Source organism: Alexandromys fortis, unplaced genomic scaffold (genome assembly GCF_014885135.2).
Source record: "Alexandromys fortis isolate MF-2015 unplaced genomic scaffold, M_Fortis_MF-2015_v1.1 scaffold_64, whole genome shotgun sequence".
NCBI classification, from domain to species: domain Eukaryota; kingdom Metazoa; phylum Chordata; class Mammalia; order Rodentia; family Cricetidae; genus Alexandromys; species Alexandromys fortis.
The window spans coordinates 6,728,855-6,742,982 of record NW_026067976.1 but is presented as its reverse complement, the minus strand read 5'-3'; the positions used below and the strand labels follow the sequence as shown (position 1 = coordinate 6,742,982).

Sequence of the window (14,128 nt, the reverse complement as noted above, 5' to 3'; positions counted from 1 at the left end):
CCAAAATGGCCTCAGATTTGCAGAGATCTGCCTGTCTCTGCCTAGTACTAGGATTAAAGACGTGCACCACCACAGTTGGGCAATAAATACATTCTTTAAAATGTCAAAAAAAAAAAAAACACAAAAAAGGATACATATGTCCATAGTACTTGCTTACTTAAAAGACAGATTGTATAAGAAATAAGAAAACCTGATAGCCTTACATTAAAAATGAAATTGCCAATGGCGCTAATAGAGCCCAGGAACTGCCAAAAGAAAAGAACAATTTTCACCACACATAAGAAGCAGTCAAAAGAGCCCTCTGCAAGTCTGGATTTAAAATAAGATCAATATAAGTTAAAGAATATTTGTTTGCTTTCTTGTGCTGGGGTTCAAACCACACCTGTGCTTGCTAGAAAAGCACCCTAACACTAAGTGAATAGCTCCAACCTTTAGAATACTTTTAAATTTAAACAAAGTATGAAGTAAAAGGAAAGAAAGGACTTTCAAATATGCAAATTTAGGTGAAATGAAATATACTAAATTCTGTAAGACGTGTGTGAGGATGTGTGTGTGTATGTGTGTGTGTTAGTGTGACAATCAAATCCAAGACTTTGCACATGCTAGAAGACATTTCCTTTTTACTGGCAAAAATATATAAAAAACATGACAAAAAAATTCACATGTATCTATTATTACTATAATATATTTTATATTTTTTAATTACAAAAAAACTATCATGGCAAGAAAATGCCCAGTCATGTAGACCTCACATAAAAGACACTAGGGTTCATAGAAAGATTGGAAGTAGGGGCTGGAGAGATGGCTCAGAGGTTAAGAGCACTGACTGCTCTTCCGGAGGTCTTGAGTTCAATTCCCAGCAACCACATGGTGGCTCACAACCATCTGTAATGAGATCTGGTGCCCTCTTCTGACCTGCAGGTATACATGGAGGCTGACCACTGTGTACATAATAAATAAATAAAAAAAAAAAAAAAAAAGAAAGATTGGAAGTAAAAGTGTAACCCAAATTTATGATGTGCAAAGGGACCAGAGTAGCCACATTCATTTCAAATAGATGAAATCAAGGCAAGAAGCATTTAAAAGGACAATGTGTACAGCTGAAATAGACAGACCACTCGAGACAAAAAAAAATGCCTATAAGCAGCATTATATTTAGTATTGTTCTGGTCAAACTCGTGGGGAAGAGAGCAGAAGTAAAAGGAATAATTACAGGAAAAGAAAGGCCCAAATTATCATCATTAGTAAAGATATAATTATGGTCTTTTGAATCCCAGAGAATCGAAAATTTCTTAAAATAATTGAATTTAGGAAAGAAGCCAGATAAAAGAAAATTATACCAAAAAGTTGTATTCCTATTTACCACCAATCGCCAATGAAAAGACACCATGAAAGGAAAAGATTCTGTTCCTGGTAGTTTCACAAGAACTTCTCGGACTGGATTTAATAAATGTGCTTGACTCACACAGAGGGAAGTCTCTTTCCCATCGACATGTAGAATGATGTTTGTCCAGCGGAAAGAGAGATGTTCTGTATGAGAAGACTCAGCACGGCAAGGTTCTCACATATCAATTCCTCCTCACAGAATTCAGTTTTAATCTAATGTTGATTTAAACAAACAACTTAAAGGCTTTAAATGTAACCTACTTAATTATTGATCTGGAATCAAAAATGAGGCAAGAATGACCAAGGGAAGTCTAAAGGCGAGCGGTGTCAAGGCTTTCAGTTAGAGCGGCATAGAACCAGCAAAGAGCGGGGAAACGGACAAAAAGTTAGCCTGTGCGTCATTTACACCACAGAAGGATTTTCTAACATCCATGGGAGCTAGTGCACACTTCTAACAAACAGCTCTGCAGATTTGGCTGCAGAAAAGCTGTGTGATAAAACTTACCTTAGGTGTTAAAGAGAAATGTAGAGAGAACAACCTTTTAAAACATAGAAGAAACTGGGCTGTGGGCGTCTCTCGGGGTAGAGCACTTGCCTAGCACTCGTGAGCGCCTCCGTGCAATCCCCAGTACTGATAAGTAATTCATTAAGGTAGAGGAAAAAATTATGAGCGAGTGGGCATTTAGTCCATCGGCAAGAATGATCTGCACAGCCACAAAGGCAGCCAAAGGACAAGCTTCACGGCTTCGCAGAGAAGGCGATGCCGCAAAACAACATGAGCTCTGGGGCCTGTGGTTCTCACTGTGTGTCTGCATGTAAGAGAATGGCTATCAATTAAATCATGTTGATTTTCTTCTTATTTTCCCATGTTTTTAATGCTTTTTTCCAAGTGTCCACACTGCCTTCATATTTATTTACAAATAAACATGTTTTGAGATTTGTCAAAATAAAAAAAAATCCTAAGAAGTTTGTTTAGAAGGACATGACCTTCTAAAGATGAAACTGACCTAAAAACACAAATAAAGCCTTTGACACAGTGAGGAACTAGCTTTGAAAAATCAATCAGAAAGAAAAGAAAAATAGCTAATATTTTTAATGAAGGTAAAATGTCACTGGTAATGAAAGAGTCTTTTAACAAAGCAAACAGACAATATGTGTTGGCACAGTGGAGTCCAGTTTTGATCTGTCCGCCATAAGACAACCATACATAAATAGCAAGGCCACCGCTATGAACAGGAGGCTGGGCTCCACTATTATTCCCAACCTGGCTGACCACAAGTTCTTTTTGTTGGTGGCTGTTTAGCAATGATATGCATATGGTTACCATGTGCCAAGCTCTGTGGCAAACACTTCATAAGGATTGTCTCATTTAACCCCCTCACCTACTAAGAGTTAGGTTCCAACACCCTCATTTAAGATGAAGAAAATGAGACCTATATTCCAAGTCAGGAGGCCATTAACTATATGTCTGAACCCAAGCAATCTGGGCACCACCATTCATAACTGCTAGCAACAGACAGGGAAACCTGTCCTTTGCAAAGCTCCCTGACTGATTTGGCTGATCAATTAGGCAACACTCCATCTAAGTCTCAACAATAAGATTTTGTAGTCCTGTTTCATCATTTTCTGATCATTTATGGAATCACCGATTTCTTGGGTAGTGATGCTCACCACTAGACTGGGCTTATTCAGAGAAACGCTAGTGGGAAGGCACAGAGTAATGCTGGAGGTCTCACCCAAAGTCGCCCTGGATCGCCTCATATCGGCATAAACCTGGGCTGCATCTGCAGGACACTATTTCCCCAGTTTTCCTAACAAACTGCAGACTACATGAACATTAGAGTAGCATACTAAATATTTCATAAGAAGGCATCCTCTTTGGGTCATCATTTCAGCGTGAAGCTGAAAGGAGGAGGGCAAGGAAAATGAAGACAGGGAGCTGGAGTGTTGAAATAGGAGGGGCGGCGGGGCTGCGTCCCCAACACCCCAGCCGCTTGGCTAGCTCACGCCCGAAATAACAACACACAAACTGTATTCATTTAAAGAACTGCTTGGCCCATGAACTCTAACCCTTACAGGCTAATTCTCGCCCCTGGACTAGCCCATTTCTAATAATGTTTGTAAGCACGCCAAGGTGCGCTTACCGGGAAGATTCTAGCCTCACTTCCTCTTCCGCCCAGAATTCTATTCTGTTTACTCCTCCCATCTATGTTCCAAGCTGAGGCCAAGCAGTTGGTTTATTATAACTTAACCAATGAAATCAACAGATTGATATATGACACTCCCACATCACTGGAGGAGCTTTGGGAACCCCTCCCCTCGGGGACCCACACCTCTGTCCCAAGGTCTCAAAAGCACAGGTGATACACTCCACTGCGGATACGAAATGGGACTAGGCTGTCTTGCCTCTCAGTAAGACTTGGGGGCTTACAGAGCAGATGCCTTGATGTCAAGGAGGAATAAAGGAACACTGGAGAAAGGCAATTTATAAAGGGTCAACCCATAAACAATGCTGAAGAGGGGATGGGGCGTAGGGTGTGGACTCGGCCACACCCTACACAAGGCTTCAGGTTCAATCCTCAATGCATATGTGTGCTTGCACTCAGACATACACATTCCCTGTATATACTTATATACATATATACACATTGACTGTAGGTGGAAGACAGTTAGCATGTAAACAGCCCCAGTCCCTTCCTCATGCTGTAGAGCTACAGAAGAAACAAAGACGGAAACTACATGCTAATTTTCCATGCCTAAGCTGCTGGTTGAAGCACTCCCAGGCACACCCCACAAGCCTGAGGTTGAACCCTCAATAGTGCAGTAACTCCTCTGAATAGACACCAGCATGGGTACTCCCTGGAACTGCTTTCCAACAAACCAGCTGAGGATGCTAATGCGTAACTCCAAACTCTACCTTGTACGTGGTTTTACTCCTTCTGTCAGTGAGATCCAGCTGGATGGCAATATAGTCGATGTTGGGCGAAGGGGGGCGTGTGTGTTGGTAGCGAAGCCCCATCATCAGGAACTCCTCACAACTCGCTCTCAGACTCCCCACCTCCTGCAGGCCCAGGGCACAGCTTCCACCGGGACACTTCAGCTCTGGAACGCACAGCACCGCATTGAGACAATCACCCGAACACAGTGACCATACAAACCCAAAGCCATCCTCCTGCCTTGGATGTAGCTTCCCTCTCTGCCCCAGGACTCTTAAACACACATGTTTCTTCATGACTAGACTGTCATTGTTCTGAGAGGCCATAAATTCCTTTACAAGAAAAAAAGGAAGTTGACCAGTTGCCTCATCTGACTTTGCCCACCAAAGGATAGGCTGAGGAAAAAATAATTAAAGAGTTGTTTTGTGGTATTTGAATATCTCTGGCAAATATGCCCGTGGCTCACCTTGAACTTCACAGTCCAGTCAGTATTTCCTTCTGCATTATACAACCTCATGTGGACTGTCTGTCTGCCCACAGAAATCCCTCCTCCCCAGCCCTGGTTGGTCTTAGCAAACCCTCCTTTAGCCCTTCTCTGGCTCCTTGAACCAGCCCATTTTTGAACCCATAACTGTCTTTCTTAATGTCTGTCTCTCCCTGTTGTATTTCACTCTTGCTGAGGGACTGATGCTCAAGGACTCTTCTTTCCTTAATACAGGAAACAGATACTCTACTTCTTACCCAGCGCTTGTGGTAACACAATGACATGACTGGCGCTCAACTTTAGCTGTGAGCTTCTGTTTAAAATCCCAGGCAATAATATGCCTGCCTCTAGGTCTTCCCACAGTTGCTAGAATACTCTACGCAGACAGAAAGCGTTCAAAATGTTCAAAGTGTACTGACTAACACATGGAACACTGAAAAATACAGTAACTAAATGAATTCCACAAGGGGAATTCAGTTCAATCATCATCCTGGATTTCAATCCTGGCTGCTGCCTACAGTCTTCACTAGAACACAACCCAGCAATACTCAGTAAAAAACAATCCACTCTCAACACTGCTGCTATTCCTATAACCATAGCTGGAAAGTCATGGGCACTATAATGTACCAGACCTATGCTAAGTAAACTATGTCCTTACTCCATCTCTATACAGCTCTACAGAAAGCTGTGTTTTTTCCCATCTAACAGAGGCTAAAACCCATTGATAACTAAATTAATAAAGGAAAATACAGACAGCAGGCCCAGGTATTTCTGATTCTGTCTCCAAATTCACAGCCTTAACTAACCTACATTTTTCTTTTGTAGTTTGAATGTGTTTTAAGTTATATTTTAATTTTATTTTTATTTGGGGGAAATCAGTTTTCTCCCTCCACCATGTAGGCCTGATTGGTGTGGGAGAATTGTCTGTATTCTGTCAATCGTGTTTTAAATAAACGCTGATTGGCCAGGCAGGAAGTATAGGCGGGAAAACCAGACAGGAAGTAGAGTGATGCAAGGAGAACAGGAGAATAATGGAAAGGAGGAAGTTGATTCCTCCCACTCCTGCCTGGATCACCGAAGCAGCAGGATGTGATCTGCCCCACTGAAAAAAGGTACTGAGCCACATGGCTAACATAGATCAGAAAAATGGGTTTATCAAGATGTGAGAGTTAGCCAGTGAGAGGCTAGAGCTAATGGGACAATCAGCTTATAATTTACAGAGACCTATGTGTGATTTTCTTTGGGGCTAAACAGTTGTGGGGTACCAGGCAGGACAGAAATCACAAATAAACAGGCTCCCCTCATGTTACACCTGATGATCAAATTCAGGGCAGCAGGCTTAGAGGCCAGGGTTCCCATCTACAAAACCATCCCACTGGTGTGTGTGTGTGTGTGTGTGTGTGTGTGTGTGTGTGTGTGTGTGTTCCCAAAAGAATTGGTGCCATAGTTTGTGTTTGGAGATCAGAGGATGATTTGGAAGTGTAGGCTCTCTCCTAATCTCTCCTAACACCTCGTGGGTTACAGGCATTGAACAGATCAAGGTGGTGACAAGGACCTTTACCTACTGAGCCATCTCACTAGCCCTAACTTACATTTTCAACAAGCTAAAATCCTATATTTGTTAAGCACCACTCTTCACCATAGTGCAGGATGAGCATTTACAGCCATTTTAGTCAGTTTAGTAACCTTAACTATGAAGAGGTACATACGGGTCTCCGAAAAAAAGCTGTGTGGCTGATCTCCACGAGGTCCCTCCGGCTTACGATTCAGTGTAACCAGCTTGCCATGGGCTGGCAGATGAGTCCTCACTGGGTCCAGTCTGATGGTGCAGTCCAAGTTGGCTGTCCTATCATAGTCAAACTGGAGCAAGTTCTTATCAATGGCTTGGGACAATCCGTAGAATTCAGTCACCTCCAGCATATTGCTGCTCAGGCGGATGATGTTACAGTCTGGTTCCACAAGATAGACTCGCAAGAGAAAGGTTTCCATGAAGGTGTCTGTTTCAGTAAATCTAGAGAGAGAACAGAGTAAAGGGCTTATTCGTCACTGCTCAGATTCTTCTGAGACTTATACACTCATCTTAAAGATGGCTCTCCACGATCAGGGTCTGGTGATGTATGTCCCCAATCCCAGCTAAGGCAATTATGCCCTGAGTATCTACTCACAGTCTAGAAAGTATACGTATCTTACCATACCCCTTCCACTCAGACTCAGACAAGGAGGCCTTTCAGGCAATCTGGGCTTTTTAATAAAACTCACTGGTCAGTTTTACTAGCAGTTGGAGGACAGCCTGGGATGAAGATTGCATTTGAGGCTAGCCCACACAATTTAGGGAGAACCTATTTCAAATACAATCAAGGCCAAACCAAAGTAAGAACAAAAATTGTCCATCACAAAATATGAACTTTGGGTGGGGTTTGGTTCCATTTCTTCCTCGACTTTTGGCCTCTGCTTCCAAGGCTCCATCTCTACCTTTGAGTCCATGTTTTTCCTTGCCGCTTTCCTCCTTAACTGTCTGATTTCCAAATCCTGTTCTCAAGATCACCATCCATCCTAGCATCTATGACCACTGAGACCTGAGTCCCTCTTCTAGCACATGCATAACAGAAGAGCTTAAGGGCTATATAGTTTATGAATGGAGCTTCAGTTTAGGAGTGAAGAAGTGTTGCATGTCAAGAACTTCTGTTCTCCAGAAATGCCACTGAACAGACTGGTCTTTAAGTCTAATTTGGATGTTCAGCCCATCACCTGCCGTGTAAACTAAATGAGTAATTGTTTTGGTCCCAGCAATTCTGTTCTGGGATATTTGCAGACTGGAGATGGACTGTCAGGCTGCAGAAGAGAGAGAGAGAGGGGTCAGGAATGATGTGTGCCCTGACAGGTGCAGCTCTGAACTGACACATCTGTAATTTGGCCCAGGTGTTTTAATAAGGCCTCTGCCCCAACTGCATAGGAACCTGCAGTGGGTATTATCCATCCCCTTTCACCAATGAGGAAACAAAGGCAGAGAGAAGTCAAAAAGCTTGACAAAGAGGCTGAAGAGGAGATTCCGGCAGAATCAACTGCTCCGAAGGAGAGAGGGCACGAGCAAGGAACTCAGGACCACAAGGGGTGCACCCACACACTGAGACAATGGGGATGTTCTATCGGGAACTCACCAAGGCCAGCTGGACTGGGTCTGAAAAAGCATGGGATAAAACCGGTCTCACTGAACATAGCGGACATTGAGGACTGCTGAGAAGTCAAGAACAATGGCACTGGGTTTTGATCCTACTGCACGTACTGGCTTTGTGGGAGCCTAGGCTGTTTGGATGCTCACCTTACTAGACCTGGAAGGAGGTGGGAGGTCCTTGGACTCCCCACAGGGCAGGGAACCTGGTCTGCTCTTTGGGCTGATGAGAGAGGGGGACTTGATTGGGGGAGGGGGAGGGATGTGGGAGGCGGTGGCGGGGAAGAGACAGAAATCTTTAATAAATAAATTAATTAATTAAAAAAAGCAAAAAAAAAAAAAAAAAAAAAAAAAAATAACCAACTGCTCCCTGGTCCCTTGCCTCCAGCCCTTCTGAGAGAGCTCTATTTCAAAGATCCTCAAGACCAAGGCATGGCAGCTCCTCTAACCCTCCAAATCTTTCCTGGCAAGCTGTTTGAAGTTGGTTTGGTTTGACTCTGAAGTTTGGAAAGATCAAACACCCCTTTGAATTGCTAACGTAGCTTCCTCAGGAAGCCTTAGTGCCATTCACATCTTGGGCACAGCATTTTGTTGGTGACTTTTCTTTGGTGATTGCAACTCTAGTGGCTCCCTGATTGCGCCTCCTCCAGCTTTTGGCAGCCACTAATCTACTTTCTGGTTCTATAGACCACCCATTAAAATATTTCATATTAAATGGAACCATTCTTTTGTGGATGGCTGCTTTCACTTGGATAATGTTTTTAGGGTTAATTCACACAAATCAGGACTTAACAAGTTTTGTGGTTAACATTCTATTGTGCAGTTATACCATTTATCAGTTCAATTCCTTCAACCTTTTAGCTATTATGAATAAGGCTTTACTATTAACATTTCATATAAGCTTTTGTAAGCATAGGTTTTCTCTTGTGTACACAGGTTGGAGGTGTTTTACAGGATTATATAGCCATGCCATCATTAGTCAAATGGCTCCAAAATAAACTACCTCTCACTCCCTTTAAGGAATGTTTAATTTCATCATTGATTGTAAACACACTTGTGTTATTTAATGTTTAGAAGTGGAAGATACTGCATTTCCTATAACTAAGCAACTGGCAATCAAACAGAAGGGCTTCATTCAATTTTATAATAAATGTCTATCCGATTCAACAAAGGGTTGAACTATCAAAGTTAAGCAATGGGCTGGAGTAATAGAAAGTTCTGCTTAAGACTGGAGGGAAACAAGCAATCTGTAGAAAGCCGCAAGGAAGAAGAGACAAATGCATTGAAGACTGGCTACAACTGTTCCCCACTCACTCGGCTCGCCAGTTTCCGTCGATAGCTTTCTTACTGGAGTATAACGATTCCCTTGTGATAGACAGAGTTGTAGAAAATGCCCAGGAAGTACAGGACATGACTTACAGGCAAAAATAAAATAAGATAAATAATAAGATGGCTTTCTGTGCCACTTACCTGTAGAGTCTAAGCTTCACAGAATCTTCATCAAGAATTGGGCATCCATTGTGAGCATACTGCACTTCGTTTGGAAGGAAATGGCAATCAAAGACCTAGTTCGCATGAAGAAAAAAAATGTCTGAGAAAACCAATGTGGAGCTTTATTTCTCTAGCCCTGCAGTACGGCCTGAAGAACTGTGTTCTGGCTGGTTGTGTGGACACACACTTGCAATCAGCTTGGGAAGCTGAAAAGGGGCATCATGAACTCAAACTCAGCTTGGGCTCCACAGTGAGTCCAAGACCAGTATCAATGAGAAACCAACAAACAAACAAAACAGAGCTCCTTAAAGAGAATAGGAGGTAATTTATTCTGGAGACATTCTGAGTAGCCATGGCCTGAGAATGCAGATCTGGGTTATCCTAAATCCCATGTTCTAATGGAGAAGCATTTTCCTAGTTTTACAGAGTGAAAAGATCATGAAACAGAGAGGTGGTTACAGAAAGATGGGGGAAGATTTTCTTTTGTTCTGTTTGCCTCGGATGTTATTTGGTCTTATCTGATGAAAGTTTAACGTTGGGGTTGGTAGAAGCCAGTGGTCTGCTCAGTTAACAGATTTTGAAAGGTTTTTATCTGTTAGTCTCAGGATGAAGCTGGGCAAGGAATCGCTATTTAGTCTCTGGCCCAGCAACATCCCAACCTCTCAACATCACTGAAGTTTTAATCAGCCAACCAACCAGTCTTACCAACCAGTCTTTGCAGACACAGCTTCTTTCCAAAAGTCCTGTTCACACCAGTCTGGGATACTAGGCTAGTAAGACTCTGTCTCAAGGAAAAAAAAAAAAAAAAAAAAAAAGAGGAGGAGGAGGAATGAGGAGGAAGTGAGAGGGAAAGGAAAAGGGAGAGGGTAGAGAGTGCCTATGTTCTATTGATGGTGTGGGTACAGGCATCTTTTTACCAGCAACCCCTTCTTCCCTATCCCTATAGCCATGCACCATTGTTTTGTTGATGTCTAAATTGTGATAATCCAAACAGGTGAAACAAACTAATGGAAGTCACTTCTCTAAATCACTCTGTGTCTATAAACTATACTGTTTTGTAAATATCTGCTATTCATCAAAAAGAATATTTATCCCCTTCAGGAACTTAGGGCAATTGAATTCGAGAGGTCTTTCTGTGTGTCTAGATAACCCATTTGCCCACCCACAGACACGCTGCTCTGTGTGGCTTTTCTTCTTTCTTTTTCAGCTAAAGTTTTTGTGTTCAAAGATGGACTCACTGGCTGTGTTCACCCCTGTGTTGATGAGAGCCAAACAGGACCTACAGTTGCTTCTCACACTCCTGCAAATGACAGCTTTGATAGTTATGGCAGGAAAAAAAAAACCAAATGGCTGATGAGAGCCAAAAATAATCTACTCTCCTTCAATAAAGTTGTAATTAGACCACATCACCTCATTCATAATCATTAAGAAATGACTCTTTTATATTAGGACCTGGCTTTTTTGCTTTATTTTAAGACTTCTGCCCAAGTCACAGTCTTGCCCTGCCGTGCCCAAGGTGGCAAAGTCCTGTGCACATCCACACATCACTGTACGACATTTATAGCACCTTTCACAGCCTCAAACATTTCCAGACAACAGAACCCACCCTGGGAAGACATCCTCACTGGTCGGAATGAGTTCCTAGTCCTCTTTTGAATTGACAACCAGGAAGAAGATAAAGAGAAGCCCTTCCCATATCACTGACGAATAGGCACGGTAATAAAGAGACAATCTGCTTTGTTAAAAGAAACATCTGTTCCGTGTTTCCTAATATGTTCTCCTTTTATAAAAGGCGACAACCATGATTGACCATAAATTTACCAACTAAAACAAAGGAGAGCTAAATCCTTTTCTAATTACTGTCTAGCTTTGTTTTTTTCCACTCCAACTGCTTTTCAATTACAATTTATAATTAAATTGTCACACATTCCTGACTCATTACTCACTTTAATGACAGTGAAGTGGTTCAAACTAGAGATGTTTTCTTAATGCTGTATTTCAGATTCAAAACCAGCAAGCTCAGCACTAAACCAAGGTGATTTTTTTTTTCCCACCCAGAAAACGTTTTCCTCTGGTCTAGGTGTGGAGTGCTGGGGGCCCCAGCACTTGCCCTGGAATCTGAGAGCCATTGATCTGTCTAAGTGGCTATCCAGGAGGTAATGGAAACAGAAGGCACTAGCAAGAACCCACGCAAGTGGCTCTCCAAACACGCAACGGGAATGAACCTGTTGGTTCGAAGACAAACTTCAGTAATGAGATGAAAACACTGATTGAACAGATGTTGAACAAAACATTTCTGTGCAAATCCCACAAAACTCTTCATTGCGCAGCAGGGTGTTGTTAATACAACGGTCTTGCTAGGAATGCGTTCACATAAGCCTAGCTCGCAGCTTCCTCGTAAGCTCTATTAAGGAGTAATGTTTGTTTAGCTCTGTGTGTGTGTTTGTGTGTGTATGTGTGTGTACATATGCACTTATGCACTCAGCCACGCTTGATTCAAAAACTCATACTAAGTAAATCCCCGGGCAGGGTTGAACCATTCTGGATTTAAAACAAGCATAAATTTTCCTCAAATGAGATTTGACCTGGGAATCTTATCTTTCCTAAAATTATCAGAATTTAAAATTAGATTTTTAAAAAAGTGGAGAGAAACAGTGTTTCTAAGACATGTCTATGACACAAGGGAAAGGGGTGACGAAAAAGGTTGGCGCTCTAATAGGCTACTGTGGAATAAAGTTTAGAAGATAGAGGTCACATCGCATGTCCACTTGAGAGGCTGCAAATTCATTTGCTGTGTCGTATTTACTCCTAGCGAAACACGCATGCACATCCAGCACCAGATGGGGCCTTTTTTCAAAGAATCAGCAGACACTGGACGACAAGGGCACTTGGAGCTATTCCTGAACAGTCAAGGATCTCCTAATCTAGTTGAGCATTTTGTTGTCTCTGATGCACCTATCTTCGTGATAACTAGATTTTTGTCTTAAAATCAGAGAAAGTTTGACACATAGGTGACCTGAAGGTCTTACTCTGTGAGACTCATATTCACATGATGAAAAGGTCATCACGATTTCCCTTTGTTATTGTGGGGTCTGAGTATGACCTTAAAAATGTCTCAGAATTAACAGGATCCAACTAAGAAATCTGTCTAGAAATCTCGCTATCTTCTCTAAAGACGCTTCACTTGCAATGAGTAAGAGAATTGGGCCCAGAATAACCGTGGAAGGGTGGTCACAGCACACCCTCCAAGCGACCGCTCACTACAGTCTGACTCTCAATGTCTCTCTTTCTCTTTTAATCTCTCTTTTCAATCTCATGCTCAATCTTTCTCCTTCCCCCTTCTTTCTCTCCTCTCCCCTAAAATAAGAGACCAAGAAGCCTATAATTTCCTTACGCTCTCTTTTTCCCCTGCTGAATTACTAGCTACTCTCTAGGGCCGAGCACCTGGTAAGACCTGGAAATTCTCTGTGATGAGAGGGGACACTGGGAAGGTCTACTTGTAACTGTGCATTGTTAAGAAAAGGTGTGCACACATCTGTATGAGTTGAACCCTTACTTCCTGCAATATGCTAGTATAATTCAGACTAGAACACACCAGTGACAGGCTCATTATATGAATCCAGTCGAGAATATTCAAAACCAGGGCTGGCGCGATAACTCAGAGGGTAAAGGCATTGGCCACCAAGCCCGATGGCCTGCTCATTCTCCATTTCAAGGAGAGAACTGACTCCTGAAAGTTGTTCTTTAACCCGCACAAGTGCGTTGTCTACACATACAAATAAATATAATCTTCAAAGCAGTCAAAAATACGTCCCACCTCTTTGAGAAAAGAGAAGAGATCCCATGCCTGTGTCTTTTAATTCCTTGGTTTCAAAGATGATACAATACTCATAATGATGGCTTAAGAGATCCTTAAGAGATGCCTCCGACTTCCCACACTTTGTTCACACACACACACACACACACACACACACACATTCTGAACAGAAATGGAAAGTGACCTACCTGTGGCGTGAGTTTCCCAACCCTCTGGGTTATCGGTTCATTCACCACCACCTCCACTCTACAGGCATCCTTCTCTTTGGGGACAGCAAACTTCAGATGATCTCCAGACAGGAAGGCAGAGCTGCCCTTCATCACCCGCAGGCCCCGGTTGATGCTGATGAAGGTGGAGTTGGCCAGGTCTAGGTGCAGCAGAAGCAGCCGGAGCAGTAAGAACAGCAGGACCCTGGGTCCAGTACAAGCTGAAGAGTTCATGATGCCAGGGCCAGTTCTGTCCGCAGGTACAATCTGCTCAGCAGAGCAGGACTCCTGTACTTCCTTTCAGAGTGTCAGCTAGCAGTCCAAGGGGCGAGACCAGAGGTCCCGATAGCATGCCCCAAGATCTTACCATGCCTCTTCCATTCAGACTCAGACAAGGAGGCCTTTCAGGCAATCTGGGCTTTTTAATAAAACTCGCTGATCACTCCTGACAACGCTGGCAAGATTAATGTGCCTCCCAAGGGCTTCTCTAATCCTGCAAACAGGAGAAGAGGTTGGAGGAAAAGGAGAGACCGAAGGTTTGTGCAGCTAGTTAAGGAGCTGTTCCCAACAAAGGGATCTTTCAGCTGGCCTATAATTTCGGCTAAATTAAAAGCAAATAAACTAACTTGACCTTCAGGC

The 14,128-nt window shown here is 42.7% G+C and overlaps 1 protein-coding gene across 6 annotated transcripts in view; it reads right to left on the bottom strand.

The window, feature by feature from the left end:
• Frem1 (FRAS1 related extracellular matrix 1) overlaps positions 1–14,128 on the bottom strand; it is a 153,545-nt gene that overhangs the window by 111,342 nt on the left and 28,075 nt on the right. For 5 of the 6 annotated variants that reach the window (XR_007594476.1, XR_007594477.1, XM_050157418.1 and 2 more), the window contains exons 2-5: positions 13,472–13,982; positions 9,446–9,540; positions 6,516–6,817; positions 4,304–4,488 (exon numbers count right to left, since the gene is read on the bottom strand). Coding sequence is in view for 3 of the 6 variants with exons in the window: in XM_050157418.1 (XP_050013375.1) it covers positions 4,304–4,488; positions 6,516–6,817; positions 9,446–9,540; positions 13,472–13,723 (834 nt within the window). In the remaining 3 variants the exon portion in view is untranslated. Of the gene's footprint in view, positions 1–4,303; positions 4,489–6,515; positions 6,818–9,445; positions 9,541–13,471; positions 13,983–14,128 lie in introns of those variants that run through there. The other variant, XM_050157417.1, reaches the window with a different exon arrangement.